General features: G+C 40.6%; 2 protein-coding genes across 4 annotated transcripts in view; both read right to left on the bottom strand.

The window, feature by feature from the left end:
• Positions 1-10,339: 10,339 nt before the first annotated feature.
• On the bottom strand, positions 10,340-13,929 carry hspb1 (heat shock protein, alpha-crystallin-related, 1). The gene is made up of 3 exons (XM_046041113.1): positions 13,418-13,929; positions 11,721-11,784; positions 10,340-11,125 (listed from the first exon to the last, which is right to left on the bottom strand). The coding sequence occupies exons 1-3, from the start codon at positions 13,824-13,826 to the stop codon at positions 10,969-10,971; spliced, it is 630 nt and encodes a 209-aa protein (XP_045897069.1). The 5' UTR covers positions 13,827-13,929; the 3' UTR covers positions 10,340-10,968.
• A 1,971-nt stretch (positions 13,930-15,900) lies between these two features.
• Positions 15,901-18,402, bottom strand: part of srrm3 (serine/arginine repetitive matrix 3) — a 67,128-nt gene continuing 64,626 nt past the window's right edge. For all 3 annotated transcript variants that reach the window (XM_046041102.1, XM_046041099.1, XM_046041100.1), the window contains exon 14: positions 15,901-18,066. In XM_046041102.1, the coding sequence (XP_045897058.1) occupies positions 17,811-18,066 (256 nt within the window). In that variant the 3' untranslated portion in view covers positions 15,901-17,810. The remainder of the gene's footprint in view (positions 18,067-18,402) is intronic.

Here is an 18,402-nt window from a genome sequence, read left to right on the forward strand (position 1 = left end):
CAAATAACCTGTTCAGTCCATTCTAATGCCATTAACATGTCAAACAGTTCAACTGTATATACATTCAAACAACAGATGTTTTCATGTTAAATCCCACTTTGTAACTGGGCAGCACCTGCCGTCTCACACTCTGTACATGCTCTTTCTCTTAAGATCTCATTCCTCCACCGACTTCGCTCAGGCTTCACAAACAACCAGAACACATGTATCCCTTTCCTCTTCTCTTGCTTTTTACCCACTCAATTTTCTCTGGCCACTTCCCATGTGTGGTTAGTGTTTCTCATCCCACATTAGCACTGAACGATTAATTGTTTTCAAATCGAAATTGCGATTTGAAAGAACGCAATTAGTTAATCGTGAAGTGAAGACGGCGATTAAAATGTAGGTTAGTTATACGGCTCTCGGACCCGTTTTAAACAGTCATGCAGTTGCAAATTCATTCCGTTGTCATCCTTGTGTGACAGATCTGCTCGCCAATCACAGGCACCATGCGCCTCCTGTTACATTCCTACTCACCAATCAGAGCGGGCACAGGGCATGTACATTTTACAACAACAAACGAAACTGGAGGAAGACATGGGATAAAGGCGCCAGCCAAACCCAAGACCGTGTGGCTGCAGCCTGGAGCCTCCCGTCTCATGCCCTCCCGCCTTGGTGCCTCCCGCCTGGTGCCTCCCGCCTGGTGCCTCCCGCTAGCTTCTACGTTGCAAAATAAAAGTTTGCGTCTGGTTCGTTCTGTCTTCCTCTTACTTTGGTGTTTTTGAACTGAATAGTTACAGCAATCATGCGAATGAATAAAATACTTAATAAAATATCTGTCAATAAGATAAATGCAGACTTTCATGCTAATGAATAAAAATATATCCGTCTATAAGATAAATACAGACGTTAGATAGACTAAAGATCTTTTTGTGATCGTTATTATATTGTATTCCAGCAATCTAGTAGAAAGATTGTTTTAAACGTAGTTTTAAATCTCGCTGGAGAAATTCCTATCCACTGCTGTTACAGTATTAGACGGGCTATAAACTCCTGTTACTTGTAGGCCCTATGCTTGCGTGTATGTCCATGCTATTGACATACAGGCAAGCATATTGATTGAGATTCAGTCAACTTGTGTGTATGTGCCAGCCCAGCAACACACACACACACACACACACACACACACACACACACACACTAGAATAAGCAATTATATTTGCAGCAATTTCCCTATTAAGTGTGGAAACAATTAGAATTAATAAAGTTGGAAAGAGTATAATATATAAATAAAAACGAGTCTTGGAAAGAGTATAACATGTTTATTATTTTATTCTTCATAATCACTGTCCTCCCACACATTGGCAGAAATTGCTGCAGGATCCAGGGTGGGGATCTTCAGAAGATATCCCCTGCAGCTCACCTCTAACTCTGTGAGCTCTGTGTTTATAAGAAAAACAGAACAAAATCATACTCTTGATCTGCTCTCATACAGTGTTTAGATTTGTTTTTGTTTCAGACAAAGCCTTTTTTGTTAGCAACAAGTGACTTGCTCAGCACAGTAGGCTGTGCCCTATGCATGTGTTATTTTTTAAAAAGACACTGATGTGTTCCTTAGGTAAAATCAAAGAACTACTAAAGTCTGTTACCATAAATTGCTATAGGTAATGTTAATGTTATTGTCGAGCTAATATTCGCTAACAAATATCTAACTGACACAATAACATCCAGATATCTGCAAAGTATAGCTATCTATGGCCAAATCTTAATTGTGCTGTGCCGCCGTTTTGTCCAACATCAACTCGTTTAGCCTACTCATTGTTGACGCGTTGTTAATTTGTCATTCAGTTCAATTCAAATTAGCTTTATTGGCATGAATGTAATAACATTGCCAAAGCATCATATATACACAACATAAGAACAATCAGCCCCATACATTTCATTAAACAATTAAAGCGTAAAGTAATCAAAGTGTATGTGTGTTTGTGTTTAAAAAAAAAAAGAAAAAAAAAAGAAATATTAAAAATTAAAATAAATAAATAAATAAAACAGTAAGCGTGTGTGTGTGTGTTTAAAAAAATATATATTAAAAATAAAATAAATAAACAAAACAGTAAGCATGTGTGTGTTTGTGTGTGTGTTAAAAAATAAAAATATATTAAAAATAAAATAAATAAATAAAACAGTAAGTGTGTGTGTGTGTTTAAAAAAATATGTTAAAAATAAAATAAATAAACAAAACAGTAAGCATGTGTGTGTTTGTGTGTGTGTTAAAAAATAAAAATATATTAAAAATAAAATAAATAAATAAAACAGTAAGTGTGTTTGTGTGTGTGTGTTAAAAAATAAAAATATATTAAAAATAAAAATAAAAACAGTAAGCATGTGTGTGTGTTTAAAAAAATATATTAAAAATAAAATAAATAAACAAAACAGTAAGCGTGTGTGTGTTTGTGTATTAAAAAATAAAAATATATTTTAAATAAATAAATAAAACAGGAAGCATGTGTGTGTTTGTGTGTGTGTGTGTGTTTGTTAAAAAATAAAAATATATTAAAAATAAAATAAATAAATAAAATAGTAAGTGTGTGTGTTAAAAAAAATATATATAAAAAATAAAATAAATAAATGAAACAGTAACGCGTGTGTATATATTAATAGACAAACCCCCCCAACCCCCCAACCCCATTTTTTAAAAGAATTAATTGATTAAAAAATAATAAAAAGAAGAAATAAAGAAAATCAGTATCAAATGTAAAAACAAAACAATTACTAAAATATCAAATGATCTGAAATCTGTACAATTATTTGTTAGTCTGAGGTTCCACTGGTTGTCCTCACTTCATGGCATGAGGAGACGATTTTGCCATTTTGTGTGCTTCAACTACGGATAAGAGCTCTCTGTGAGCCTGTTCCATTACCCTCTGTGCAGGCTAAGTTACATATCCACATGGAGCATTTCAGAATAAGAGCGTCTGATTTTGCTGACCTCAGGACTTCAGTTGTCCTTGATTTTTGTGCTTCTACTATGGTTAAGTAGGCTACGTAGTTGATTTGTTGCTTTTTTGTCTGTTTTAACTTTGTTTATTGTTGATGTATGATCAGGAGTCTGCAAAGCGTGTTTTATTTTGAAAATTGACAAGATTCTCTTTGCCGTTCTGTGTTTGACTTCCTGTCCAGTTAATCTGCCCTGTGCTGCTTGACCCGGCTTCTGTAGAAATTAGACTGGCAGTGAATATTGAACTTTAGCAAAACTCTAAAAAAAAAATTCCATTTTTCCCAAATCGTTCAGCCCTATCCCACATAAATACACCTCTTTTCCACATAGCGCTGCCCGGTTCCAGCGCTTTTCTTACCTTTCCTCCTCTGTCTAATAGCTTCACTTTAGCCGCATCTGCCTGACCATCCCCCACATTACCCGTGTTCAGGCAACATATTCTTGCCTGTAACCATGTTGACCTTGCTCAATAACTACAAACTCACGTATATTATTCATCTCTTAGATGCCCTCATGCTACCATCCTCTTCCCTACATACGGTCTCAACACTCTGACTTCCGCATGTCACTAACTTGGAGTTCCTCGGAAGGCCCCATCTAAATTCTTAAGTCATTTCAAATTTCCTTCTGGCCACCTCAGCTACACCATCCGCATCATCCCTCAAGGATGATCCTTCTTGTCACACCTCCTTACATTGGACGAAGCATGCAAGATGCGGCTTAAACTGTGGCACCAGTTCCTCTCCTCCTGGTACGGCATCTCCTTCTTTTACCGTGACCACATCACCAAGCCAGAAGGCATCCAGCCCTTCACAGATGCAGCGGCAGGAGATTCACATTTGAATGGTCGCCGATTCTCATCTCTCACTCCTTCCTCCAGAATCAGCAAAATATACCCAATAATCATAGCAGCTGTAGAAAATAGAGACCAACGAGTCATGTTTCCCCCGAAGACCCTCTGTTCATCTCAGATACAGATCTTCTCCAGCATGCCTTACCTACAACAATCCGATCAGAAAAGCCCACACAGATCTTTTCATTTAGTTCCTTTAGGGGCTCTATCTGAAGCAGAGCACATGAAGAGAAGGCTCCCCAACTCAGATTCTCAATTCCCATGGTTCCCTTCTGTCTTTTCTTCCATCCATTCGTCCATGACCCTGATTTCTCCTCTCATCCCTTAATCCCTTTATCCCGTCATCTCTCTATCTTCACTGCTTCATTCCTCAAACCTCGTACCCATCCCTCCATCCCTTGATTCCTCATCCCTCCCTCTGGACCCTTAATCCATCCTTGCTACATCATTTGAGCTCTCCTTCATTCATAATATACAATAAAATATTCCAGATCCATATGTTTATTGGCCTGGTCTTTATTAGTGAAGAAACAAACAAATGAAAGTGTGTAAAATCATTTGATGGATATTCTTAATACATCACAAAATGTGAAGATCGCCAAGAATAAATCACATGTACAAGTAATTTGCCCTGGTGTTGTGGCACATAACCGTCAAACATACAAAGTAAGCAAAAGTACCTCAAATAACAGGTGATCCTAATAAAAATATACAATAGAATTTTACAATAAAAATGGATTTTCTAAAGAGAAAAGATCAGTGTAAAGTGTTTGAAATGTGGGAGGTACAATATATTGACTAAAGAATGTGCAATATATATAGAATGTGTGCAATGTGGAAATAATCCAATAATTTGCATTAATGTAACATGCAAGTTAGATGTAATGGGTAGATAATCCATAGCTGAGACTCTCTGGATTCTCTCACCAGTGCAAAATAGTATGGGTCCATCAATATCCAATGTATGTGAAGGGTCGATGAGCCAAAACCACAACTGTTGAACACATTGTGGCGCTAGATGAAAAGTCAGAGGACCACCAAAGTCAGTGAAATGTGTCTTCTGGGGACCATGAACGTATAAACAAAATTTGAAAGCAATCCATCCAATAGTTGTTGAGTTATTTTAGTCTGATCCAAAGAGGTGGATTGACAAGCAAACAGACTGACAGAAGGACAGTTTTCATTCAAATGCATTATTGGCATGAATGTTAATATAAGAGTATTGCCAAAAGTCTCATGTCTCTAACAGCAAATGCACACAGACTTCACATTTTGAAGGCTTTGATTAGGCTATTGAATTGCTAATGTCAAGCTGACACAAATATAATAGCTATATAATAGCTCATCATGAGTCAGTCCATTAGATTTTTGCATAAAACACAGACAGGACAAGGTCAGCCTTACCTCCATCAGACCTGACCATTTTCACATTACATTTCTACGCAGGTAAGTCAACTGAAATAGCAAAGCAAACTCTAGTCTTTGAGCACAATTAATACATTTCATCAAAGCAGGAATGACTGTGCTGAAACGCTGGAAATTGATGCCAATCAAGAGCCACAATTGGACTAATTAACACCTTCACTCACTGAGGGAGAACTAATTATTGAACAGCTGGTGAGTGCTAATTGGTTGAAAGGCAATCAACACTCTCACATATGATTGGACGACCCCCGGGCTAAGGTGGTGTCACCAGCCAATCCTGAGCTGTTACTAAGGAGAAAAAAAATCACACCACCTGCTCCCCTCAGTGCACTGCTCAGAGTCCACACACCCACTGAAGATATCAGAGCTTTTGTCTAGTTAGTTCATCTTTTATGCTCAAAAAGGATCAGTGTGAGTGTTTCGTGAGTCTGCGGGGGTCCAGTCAGACACAGCTTTAGAGCTTGCTTTAAATATGGTTGTTAGATTTGCACCATTAAACATCATTAAAGGGAATGTTAGCATTTAAAATCAAGAGGTAATGCAGTTGTCTTTACATGTGTAATCTAATGCTTTTAGAGCTCCTAAATGTTGAGTTTAATATGCATGGTAAAAAACCATCCTAATGCACATGATAACTGAGCAAAGGGTGATTTGTGTTGTGCTTGTGCCATAGTGAAATGAATCTTGGTGAGAATAATTTATTGCTGCCAAACCCTGGAGTGTAAGCCGCTCTGATCCCCAGCTGTTACTGTTGTTTAACTTTTATCAATGTTTGACATTGTTGCTCCATATTCCCACTGTAGAATCATGTCAGCAGGCTTAATCATTAAACACAGTATATTAGGTCATATCAGGGGTGTAGTGGTAATACTTAAAGAGGGGAAACTTATACAAAACAAACTAAATAAGATTTAGATGATTTTTACCAGTTATAAAGAAGTTACAGAAAATTACAACCATCGGTCTAACCTTATCAAAAGACCTCTCTGATTCTGTCTCTTTTATAAAGCTACCATCACTACCAGTTATCCACATCAGTGTTGAACTCTTAGGCGTGAGAGAATGTGTAATGTAGCATTACACTGTACACGAAGCAGGCTTTCTCTTGGTTTTGCCAGTTGGAATGATCTCTGTTGTAACAGTGGGTATCTTTATTTACTTGTCAAATGTTGCTGTTGTTTGTTTCAGCAGTAAAAGGACTACAGTTTTTCCAGAGAATCCAGCCACATGTTGTGTGGTATTTTAGTTCCATCTGAGTTTTGTCCAGATTTCAGATGAAAAATTATGTCTACAGAGCCTGCCTTCTTCAGCCTGTCAGCCTGAGTGCAGGGAGGATGTAGAGATCTGAGAGGAGTCCAATCAGCGGCCTGGTAGCAAACAGCTCTTCACACGAGGCACTTCCCTGGTTTAAGGACACGATAGCTGCTGGATTGATGGGGAATGGCATGAATAATTTAGGCCTGCATTAAACTGGAAGGAAATGGTGACTCATGGAAGAAAAGTTGAAAAGCTAAGTGGTTTAGAGAGTGCTGCCTCTTCAGTGTCTGCTTAGCTTCCATGAATAGTAGAATAGCAGAGCTTCCACTAAGCTCACTGTGTAGCAGATGTACTGAATACATATGGCACTGCATCCAAATTATATAATGCATATATGTCGAATACAATGTTAAAGCAATAAACATCTGTTTTGGCAGATGTTTAAAACTCACTACACACACTATATCGTATTATACAGTCAAATGTTGTAGAAATGTCTACAATGACATGAAATGAGATCAAGCTAATGATAGCTGATAAGCAACCTAATAGTCACTACAGGTCTGGGACCACAGAAGGAAAGAAGAATCAGTTCATGTCCGCTATCTACCCTGTGCAACTATACAACTTGCTGGAGGCTCAGTGCATAGCAGAGCGCTCTATAAATAGATCTCCCCTGCAGCTTTGGAGTCAAGAGAAGAGTTAGTATGTGCATTAGTGGGCTGGCATGAATGACTGGAAGTTGACAGGGAGGAAGGAAAAAAAGTGATGAAAACCACCAGCCACTCAGAACCTCCTCAGTGCTGCTACATCTTCCCTTTGATCCTGCATGGACTGATGATTAACTGTACGGAGTTAAGCATGAAGAAAAAAATCAAGTTGTATCAGCTTCATATGAGCAGCTGTACAGTGTACTTATTACAACAGGGACCTCCAGCTGATGGGGGTTGGTGATGTCATTTCCACTGGCTTCCCCTTACTCATGTCCTGACATGTGTGTGTGTTTTGTTTTTTTTAAACCTATACTGTATGTGTTGGTGTACGTTTTAGATTGGCGAAGTGTCTGAATCTAATGAAAGGGGATATAATAACGGAATCTTTTGAGTTATATAACTCTTGTTACGGCATCACAGCAGTGACGAAAACAGAGTTCATGTAGAGTGTCAGCTATGCTTCGGTGTGAAACTAGAAAATAGCAGACACAATGCATTCATAACTGTACAGTGTCATGCTATTTTCCTATCATGACACTTTCCTGTATACACACACACACACACACACACACACACACACACACACACACTTTTGACATTCCAATTCACCCTATTGTCTTGGTTTGTTGTTATGTACCCTGGGGTGAAATGTAATTGTAACTGGTGTGTGTGTGTGTAGGGGTGATCCAAGTATCTTAGTTACTGCCATTCATTGTAGTGACATAGTTGTGAACATAATAATAGAATTTAACTTAATGTGCAAATGTGCACCAACCAAAGACTGTATTATAGTGTGTGTTTATGTTAGACATGTGGCACTCTTGGAGTCCAGCACTCATGGGCCCACAGTTATGCCTACAGGTCTTAGACTAACACTTAATAACATAATAATAAAACAATTAAATATTACTGTGTGTCAGACACATACTGAAATTCAAAGAAAGCTAGCTAGCTTACCTTACAGCATACAACATTAGCACTAACAACTTGCATGAAAGATATCTACATAGACACACAATAGACATGATCTAAGTTTGCTGAGTTCAACTACAAAGCAGGCAATGCTATAACAAAAATAAATGACTTATTTTCTTCCTTCTAAAATTGCCTGCGCCTCCCATGTGGATTAAGGACTACACTGGGCATGTGCTTACATTACATTACATTTAGCTGACGCTTTTATCCAAAGAGACTTACAATTGCTATATATGTCAGAGGTCGCACGCTTCTGGAGCAACTAGGGGTTAAGTGCCTTGCTCGGGTGCACAATGGTGGATCGAACCCCGGTTTCTCACACCAAAGGCATGTGTCTTATCCACCGTACCATCCACCCCGCTGCCCTGTGCTGAGTGAAACAGGTGACATGTACATAACATGTACAGTATTTTATTTATTATGTGGTCTTTGAGGCAGATACATCTCAAAGCTGTGCTATAATATAAATGCTTACCTTTTCTATAACTGATATGTGGAAGTACAACTTCAGTGAGAAATATGTATGTATATATATGTTGTATGTAAATATCATCTGTAACAATTTATAAGACTAATCAATCAGGTTCAAGATGACAATTCTGATGTCTGAATCAACTGTTTAATTTTATCAAGTTAAATAAATAAAACATTTTTGCTCCAGCTTCTCAAATGCAAAGATTTGCTTGCTCTTCACATTCTCATATCATTATAAAATGAGTAACTGAGGTTTTTGCCTGTTGTTCAAACAAACATTTAAGACATCGTCCTGGGCTTTGGTAAGTTGTGATAGGTTGTGATTAGACTAAAGACATAATTATGATTGATCAATCCACAAGACTAAAAGTCTACAACCACTCTAGCAGCTCTGTGCAGCTGTACTAAGGCAAAATGCTAATTTCTAGTACGTATGCTAACATGCTCAAATTCACAATGTGAACATGCTGATGTTAAGCAGGTATAATGTTCACTATCTTCGTTTAGCTCGTTAGGCTGTCAACATTAACAAATTAGCACTAAACACAAAGTACAGCTGCTGCTGTTTTGATTTTGCAGGTATTTGGTCATAAACCAAAGTACTGGACATGTTGAGGTTTTAACCTGATGATGGTGCAAACATTATTTTTGTTCATCCTAGAGATTTTGAATATCTTTAGCTACATTCATAGCAGTCCATGCAATAGCTGTCAAGATATTTAACAAATGACAATCTACTTTTCATGGCAGAGGAAAAGTCAAGGGGATGAAGTCAGTAGGGGACCATAAATGTCTGTACAAAATGTGTTGTAGAGATATTTCAGTCTGGACCAAAGTGGTGGGCTATCAGACAAAATGACAGACTGACATATAAAATAGCTAAAAAGTATCAATAGATCAGCAATAAAATCATTAGTGGTTGCGTACCAACAATATAAGACACTCCCCTTGGCTTCAGTAGACTCTATGGTATTTTCGTTCCCCACTAGAATCCATGCCCATTGCAATTGTTTTAAATGACCTTGTTCAGTCAAGAGTAGAGAGCAAATCTCCATTAATTATGTATCTATCTGGGCATGAAAAATTCATCAGCAACATCCTGTATGATATAAATATGCAATTTTGGGCATAATGACACATTTCATTGCAGATACACAGCAGAAATGGCCCTATTTCTCGTACATATGTCACCCATCTCATAAATCAACTGCCTTATCAGTTTTTCCTCTCCACTATATAAAGTTCAGACCCAGCCCAGTAGACTACATATCTTATATTCTTTATAAAATATTATGGGTTGTATGCATTTAATTTTATATTGACTGGCCTGAAACATAAAGAGACACGGTGCATGGCACAGGGTGGGGACCTGTGTAGGGCGCTTTTCTTAAATGTCAAATTACAAATGTTAAAAGGCAACACTGTTAAAGAATCTTTGGTTGCCTGCATCCCTAATGGGGGCTGACATGTTTTACTTGCTCCCTTTTGCATGAATGACCATCGGATGGATAATTGAGCATAAGATACCACAACATACATAAGTCTCAGCATTTCCATTGAGTTATATCGTCCTGTTTCCAGACACACACAGTAGCTGCTTCTGGACGCCACTTCCATAAAGAGAAAGATGTCACCAGCATGCAAATACACAACACACACCGAAAGAAGAGACTCACTATGTTGTTTATTCTGTGTTTGCATGACTGAATTTCTTTTTCCAACAGCAATTACAGATACAACCAGTCTATTTCCAGTCCAGGGAGACCACCGTGTGATTGCTAACAGGCATTGTTCTGCACTTAGAGTGGTGGCGAATACTTTCATGGGACCTCGGTTCTTAAATTTACAAGATCACTACTATTACAGTCTGCTTTGCTGTAGTCTTTAGCGTGTCTGCAGAGGCGGCATGAAGGCGATTTGCCCGATGGAAAGGAAAAAGGTGTATGTGTGTGTAAGTGAGGGAGAAAGGGAAAGAAAGCCGGTGGGGCTAAGCTGAGATTTTCCACATTCTGATGTAGAGTGTAAGAGCAGGCATATGGCACTGGTGCAGATGTGTTTGCACAGTGAACTCAGTTGAGGTTGGCTCATTACCAGAGACAGAGGGGAGAGGGGAGAGAGGGAAGCAAGGGATTGCCCTTGCTTCCCTCTCTCTGGCGTGTGAACAAGCCTGCTTTAGGGAGAGCGATAAGCCGCTTCCTCACCTTTCTAGAAGGACGTTGCAGAAATAAAGTGCTTATTTGAATGTGTGTGTGTGTGTGTGTGTTTGCGTGGGACACACTGCGTTTCTCTTCTTCCTACTTCTTCACCACGCCACCTTTGTTGTCCACATTGACGGGTATTGTGGTCTCTGAGGACTCGATCGCCTGCGGGGTCAAAGGAGCCTCCACGGTCAGCACCCCTTCAGGAGACAGGGAGGAGGTCACCTTCTCGATGTTAACTGATGAGGGGAGGCTGGAGGGGAGAAGCAGAACACAATTAGGTCTAACAAAATCACTCCAGTACATTTACAAAGAACTCCAGTGTTGATGAAAAAAGCATCACTGCAACATTAATGCCTAAGTCACCCTTGATGGGGTAAGATCAGATCCTAGACGCGCTCAGTTTGTCTGCTCAGTGTGTGCTGTGGCCCCTGGATGGCAGCAGAGTCTTCTGAAGCTCAAAACCCAGACAGAAGAGGGATGAACACTAGGGGGTGGAGGCTGCTGCTGCTGCTGCTGCTGCTGCTGCTGCTGCTTTTCAGAGCATGAAATTCAGCTATCAGCAGCAGCCAGCCCTCCACAGGCTGGATCAACCCCAAACTAAAGAGACTCACGGCAGCAAAGCCACATTAAGAGAATCACAGAAATCTGAAGCCAGCCTGGGAAATGCATTTCGCCTGTGAAAATTCACTGCAAAGCCGCCGTCAAACAGCCACAACAAACCCATTTGAATGAGAAACCTGTTAGTTTTCAAGTGAGTTGTTGACGTATTGCACGGCCAGTAGCTACCTTTCGTCAATTGAACTACAGACTTGTGATAATGATCTTTAAAACATCGAGCTACTCACGTGTATTTCCTGGTGAAGGTTCTGGACACAAAACCATGCTCGTCCTTCCGCTCCTCATGCTTGCCTAAAGATGCAGACAACATACTTACATAAATGTGGCACTAATCTGAAAGATTCATTCAGTTTATAACAAAAAATGTATTATGGTACACCAATCTTGTAGGTATTTGCAAAATGGATATTAAATGGAAATAAAAGCAATAAAGTGCACTATGTGGCAGACAGAATGCATGTTGACTTTGTATTTATTCTACTTATCCCCTACAATTCATAAACATATTTAATGCAAATATTGAAAAAATTAAGTTTGATTGAAGTTTTTTTTCAGAAGCAAACTAAACTAGATCCAGTATTTTGAGGACTCTCAACATTATCTAGTACCGTGTGTACCGTGTAGTACCATGTGTAACAGTAACACATGGAGTTGCAAACAGAATAGTTACTGTGCTACTTTGAGATTGTTGAGGTTTTGTGGTGGTATTTTTGTCTATCAGCCATACCACCCTCACCAGTCTTAATCAGTTTCTGTCAGTCTCTCCTAGGCACAAAGATGCCTGACTGTGATGTGGAAACATTGCCCGTCATTCTGGCTCTAAATAATCTGTTTGTTATGACAACAAGCTGAAATAGGTTGCTGTCCTGAGGGATCTGTCCCTCCGTTTCAACAGGACAACACTCCTGTTGCCGGGCCAAGCAGGCACTTTTTCAACAAGCTCATGAAGGGTCATTAGTTCAGAGTATGGATGAAAAGAATGAGAAGAGGGCTGCGGCATAAAGAGGTTGCACTTTGGTGTGTATACAAAACTCTTTACTAAAACCGATGATGTAACATAATATCATCCTTGTTCTCTGGTGACACATAAAATACAAAGTTTGATTTGGATCCCGTGCTTTGTTTATCTATACCTAGTCTCTCAGCAGAGAGATATAAGCCATAGTCAAGCCCTAGACCCTGGACCTGGCCAAGATCCAGCAGTCCTTTTAAAGTAGCAGACTCACTGGGTGAGTCACAGCTAAACCCCCTACTCCAAGAGCGTGACTCTTTGTGAAATGGCAGACACAGAGGCTGACACTGACTCAGAGAGCTAAGCTATTATATCGGATCCATTCCGCACACATTTCTTCAGGTCTGCCCATTTTGCTTTGGTCTTTCACAGGCAGGGATGGACAATGAAAACCTTTCATGGCAAGGAGAGAAAACACTGTGTTCATCTGAGAGCAGCTGTAAAAGTCAACTCCCACATGTTGAATTGTGTGTTGTTTTGCATCTCGCAGGCGTGCAGCCAAAAGCCCCCGCCCACACTATTGTATCAAGATATTATGTAACACTACAGCTATGCATCTGCCTTATGCTTGACCTAGCAAAAATGTTTCCTGCCTTTTTATCTTGTGTTTTTTTTTTTCAGTACTGTAGCGGTTTCTCTTCTACAGGTAAGAGACAAACTTACTAGAGATAAAATACACCAAGTGAGACATTCTCTAATCTGCCTGCCAATGCATCTGTCCTGTACACTAGCACATTTTTAGGTGTTATGAGTGGTCCTATCAAAGACTGGCTCTTCCTGACAGGACCTTCAACACCTCAGGTTTTTAGTCTATGCGGTTATTATATAACTATTATAAATACTGTCCTCCTCGAATCAGCATGCAACAGGTAACTGTACAGAACAAATAGTGAAGGAGAAAAGAGCACTCACCAGTGATTTCCAACACACCGTCCTTGGTCTTCACCACCAGCTCCTCAGGAGAGAAGTGATTGACATCCAGGGACACCTTCCAGTTATCTTGGGTTTGCTTGATTTCTGACATGCCGCTGCTCACCTGGCGGGACAGGGCACGAGCGTGCTGGGCCATCAGGGCGCCTGGGTACATCACGGGGGTGTGGGGCATCATGGGGGTGTGGGTCATCATGGAGGCCATGTCCGGGGCCAGGATGGAGGGCCGCAGGTACCCCGGCCAGTGGGTGCTGGGGAATGTAGTGAAGTCCTCTGGCATGGCCGGCATGCCGAAGGACTGGTCGAAAATGCGGCTCTGCTGGTGCCAGTCCCGGAATGGGTCCCAACTCGGGGTGCGGAGCAGGGTGAAAGGAATACGTCTCTCTGTCATGGCTGCTGGGTGTAAGCGGCAGAGGGGTGTTGCTGTAGCGGAGAGTTGCTGGCTGTAGATGTCGAGCCTGTTTGGCCTCTTTGAAAGTGTTTTCCCAACGTGCTGTCTGCCTCTCAGCTGAGAGCTTTTATACACACTGACACCACCCCTGTCAACTGAGCCCTCCCTTCTGACCCAAGCCCCCCCAGTCCCACCATGGTCACACCCCCCAGCATGTTCATGGAAGGTACTAGAATTTCTATTTGTGGCAGATGTTGCACTCGAATGGAATCCAACAGGAAGGCCCTCCCCAGTATCAGCTGCCTAGTGCCTTCCTCCTGCCCTCCTCCTCCTCCTCCTCCCCCTGCCATCCCCCCTCCACTCGGGACAATCCAAAAAGCCAGAAGAATCTAGGAGGCTCCTGGGAAGTCAACGAGGCCTGCTGAGCACATACACTTACACTTAGACTAAGCCTAACATGACTCTGAATAGGCCATGATGTGATACAAAGTACAGGCAGCTTCATGCTGTCATCAGCCTCATATTAAATAATGAGTGGAATGTTTGTGACATTCAAAACCACACATACAGTCAAGACCAGCATTAAAATGTTGGAGTGTTATTACGCCATCAAATTTCAAAATTTAAGAGAATTTACAAGCTACAGTTTCTCAAAACTATTAGGCAGCCTCACAGACTGTAATTGCCACTTGTGTGGTTTTATTGTATGTCTCAGATGTGTTCCTACCAACGTAGCACTGGCACTCTCGTAAGATGTTCTGCTTTTGGAAAAGGGCTCCTGCGTTGCACCCTGTCACCCTGCGCTCGTTCAATCCAGCTATGATGTGAGTCAGAGGGTGGACAGACTCCTCAAAGTTGCCGTCCAATTGTCTACTTCTGAATAGTATGTTTCAACGGAAAAAAATATGAATAACTTCAAGAACTTTGGGATAACTTGCTGGACTTTTGGTCTATTGTTTCTATTTGGATTTCTGCTCTCTTGTTTTGTATTACACCTTTGTTTGGACTTCAACGTGCCATCATGACAAGTAAGCCTGGATCTCCTGTTGTGGGTCTCCAGCTGACTTTATCAGCACTCTCCGGTGTTTTGCACTGATTATACTAAATTAACTAAAACAATTTTTACCATGTGAAACTTGATCTACTATAATAGATCGTCTGGAATCAAACTGAAAACACACACCTCTCGTGTGTTGTGAGTGCCAGTGTTTGATTTTAGTGAATTAAGTGCCTGTAAAACATATACATAAAATACAGAAATAACTTAAAAATGTTTTCGACTCCTGTTGCTCGTAACAGTACAAAAACGCCACAACAAGCTAAACAGATAATGTTCAATGTTAGTTGTTGTTGGATCCTACTTGTTATTTCCTCACACCCTGCTGATGTTAAAATGCTAATGTTAGTTACAAACGTCTTTATAAAAGCTGGAAGACAAAGTTATATCTGCCCAGTAATACATGAACATTTCACTCATTGTGTAACTTTCTTTGATTTTTATTTCACTAACGGCAGATTTTTACACAGGTGATACAGTACTGTTATTCTCTCACTGTTAGAGAAAATTATTTCAGTTATCCGTAAATGTAAAACCTTTTTTACTTTTATACTTTTGTGGCAGAAAAGTTAATTTCGCTTCTCACTTAAGGAGACTCTAAATGACTCACCCTGCTCTCTTCCCATTGGCTCACAGACCTGGGGTCATTTTTTTGTTTCAAAAATGTTTTTCTGGTTTTATTGATTTATTGATTCTGATTTCTGATATTGATATGTTTATTTTTTACTTAGTTCTTATTGAAACCAATATTACCCATAAGTGTATGGCGTTGATACCTAGACCACATCCCCTCCTCAGTCCCGGTTTGACTGGAGGTTGCAATAGTTCGGCAGAGCTGGAAAACATTCTAGACCATTTTTGTGAGGTTTTAAGTTTTCAATCATGAGTATCAGGTACTGGAAAGTTCTCATCAGCACCATCTGTAGGGAAATATATGCACCTGCATGACATCATATCTGCACATGAAGGTGGAATAAAAAAGAAGAACACAGAGTGTACAATTATTTCCCCATTTGTTTCTGTTTATTGTCAGTTATAATAACTTGTACACTACAAAGAATGACAAAGGGGCAATGCTATACTTCGAACAAATTAACAGCTTCGCAGAGTATCATAGTTGGGTTAAGTCTGGTTACACTGGGAATGCAACACTGTGTGAGTGACATGAGACTTTTACGAATGGTAAGGAAGACTTCGGGTGATCCCTGATTGTATCGCCAGTCTGTTTACCGTACTACTGAAGCTCTAGACAGAGGAGGCATTACAGAGCCTGCTGGTGTCTCTGCTATGCTAGTCCACATCACATACATTCTCTCCCTGAAGCTGGTAACCAGGGGACCTCTGAAAGAAACATGGTGTGGTCCGTTACACAAGGGATAAGAGTATGTGGTGGCTGGAAATATGAATAAGAATAATGAACTCCTCTTCACACAGATGTTTTGGTTCTGTTTGAGGCCGATACCACGCTCCTCAATACAGGCAATAAAATGAACCATTACAATAGGCCGGGGACACAATAATGGCAGTCGTGGGAGTAACTGAGGGCGAAGGCTCAGTTCTACTGGCTAAAATCAGAGCATCTTAAACACACAGCGGTGACTCCCCACCCTTCTCGCTAATCTAGTAGTGATGGTAAGCTACAATAAGAGACCGATTTTGTGAGCAACATGGACATATACAGAACATTTTCAAATGGGAATACAGCAATCTCATCTTCAAAGCATGATCCAACTGCTTTACAGCTCATGGTAAATAATAAAATGATAAATAAATTGAACAATAAATAACCCAATAAATAAAGTAATAAATACTGTAGAATTATAAATAGCTGTGGTCAACACAAAAGTGTGCGTGGAGACTTTTTGCAGACAGTATTCCTGTACAGTACCAAACAGCAGCCCGAAGTGCAGGCTACAGTGGTGTACGCATAAATAATTACCTCACTGGTCATAGCAGTGGAGGCACACACACACACACACACACACACACACACACACACACACACCCTCATACATAAAGTCAGGATTAGCGGAGTCAACATAATAATTTAAACAGGGAAGAGAGTAAAAGTATATAATACATAATTCACCTTTGTATGCAGGTGGCTGACATAGTGTATGTGTCAGAGGGGAGCACAGATGCACCCTGGCACCTTTCATTTCGGCCAGGTATGCTCCTTCGAGCAGCAAGGCTCTCCTGATGCACCATGCTAAACAAACCTGCTCAAATCGGATGGAATATACAGTGCATAGTTTACAAAGCCAGAACTTAAGAGAGTTTACATCTATACAGACAAACCTATACAATACATTTTTTTTTTATCATAAAAAAAGTTCCTTTTCTTTTTTGCTTCCCATTTCATCCGCCGACTTCTCTTTTGTTCTCACTTTTGTTGATCTCTGTGCTTGATGATGAAACGGAAGTCTTTGGGGAGACGAGTACATGATGAGGGAAATGTACAGTAAGCCGTTGATGTGTCCTCTTTTTGTCTTCTATTCAGCTCCTATTGTTAGGATCTATATATATATTTATATAGTATGTAGTTTTCTACAACTTCATTTTTGGTTGTTTGTGGAAGAAGAGAAAGAAAGTGCTAAGATACAGCAAGATTTGTTCTTTGAGCTCAACCAAATTAAGTTTTGACATGTGGTAACCCATTTCCATTAATACCTTGTATATGTGAAGACATGAGCAGTGACAGCCAATTTTATAGTAATGTGCCATATCAAAATACATTTCTCCTCTTTGATCCAGGCTCTGCATTAGAGAGGGATAGTGGTCTAGGTCGAGGGTCCTGGACTGTACAGCAGTGCGGGCACTGTCGAGGGCTTGTTAAAGGTACACCATGACTGAACCGGAGCACAGTAAATTTAACAGGGGCTTCTCCTCTGTTGGTTTTTGTTTCCCTTCTGTGCAGTCTGTTGCGCTCAGAAGCCGGGGCTTTCGTAGCTGCTGCGGCTGTAGTAACTGTGGTGGCTGCGGGAGCGACTCCTGCTGCGGCTCCAGCTCCGGCTCTGGCTGCGGCTCCGACTCCAGCTCCGGCTGTGGCTCCGGTTGTGGCTTCTGCTCCGGCTGTAGCTGCTGTAGCTGCGGCTACGGCTGCGGCTGGACCGCGACGGGCTGCTGTCGTAACTGGACGACGACGGACTGGGCCGGTAGTAAGGGATCGGCCGCTTCCGAGCACTGTGGAGAGGAGAGACGGGGAGGATGGTGTTACTTCAGACAAAGCTCACAGTTTGACGAGTTAGTGGCACGGTCAGGGCATTCATCTGACGCTGATGTAAAACACATTATGGATTAAGACAACATTTGGCTGGTTGAGAGCAAATCGGTGTTAGGTTACAGATGTGGAAGACTACAGGATCTGAAAGAGAGCAGCTATATGGGTTATAAAAAGTCCAAGCTGTTCTCCCACACACAATTTAATCGCGCACACACATAGCAGAGAAATGCATGTCGTTAGTTTAAGCTGAAGCTTAGATTGCCTTGTTAATAGCTTAATAGTTTCCCTGTAAGGTA

Source organism: Micropterus dolomieu, linkage group LG23, assembly GCF_021292245.1.
Source record: "Micropterus dolomieu isolate WLL.071019.BEF.003 ecotype Adirondacks linkage group LG23, ASM2129224v1, whole genome shotgun sequence".
In the NCBI taxonomy this organism is placed as follows: domain Eukaryota; kingdom Metazoa; phylum Chordata; class Actinopteri; order Centrarchiformes; family Centrarchidae; genus Micropterus; species Micropterus dolomieu.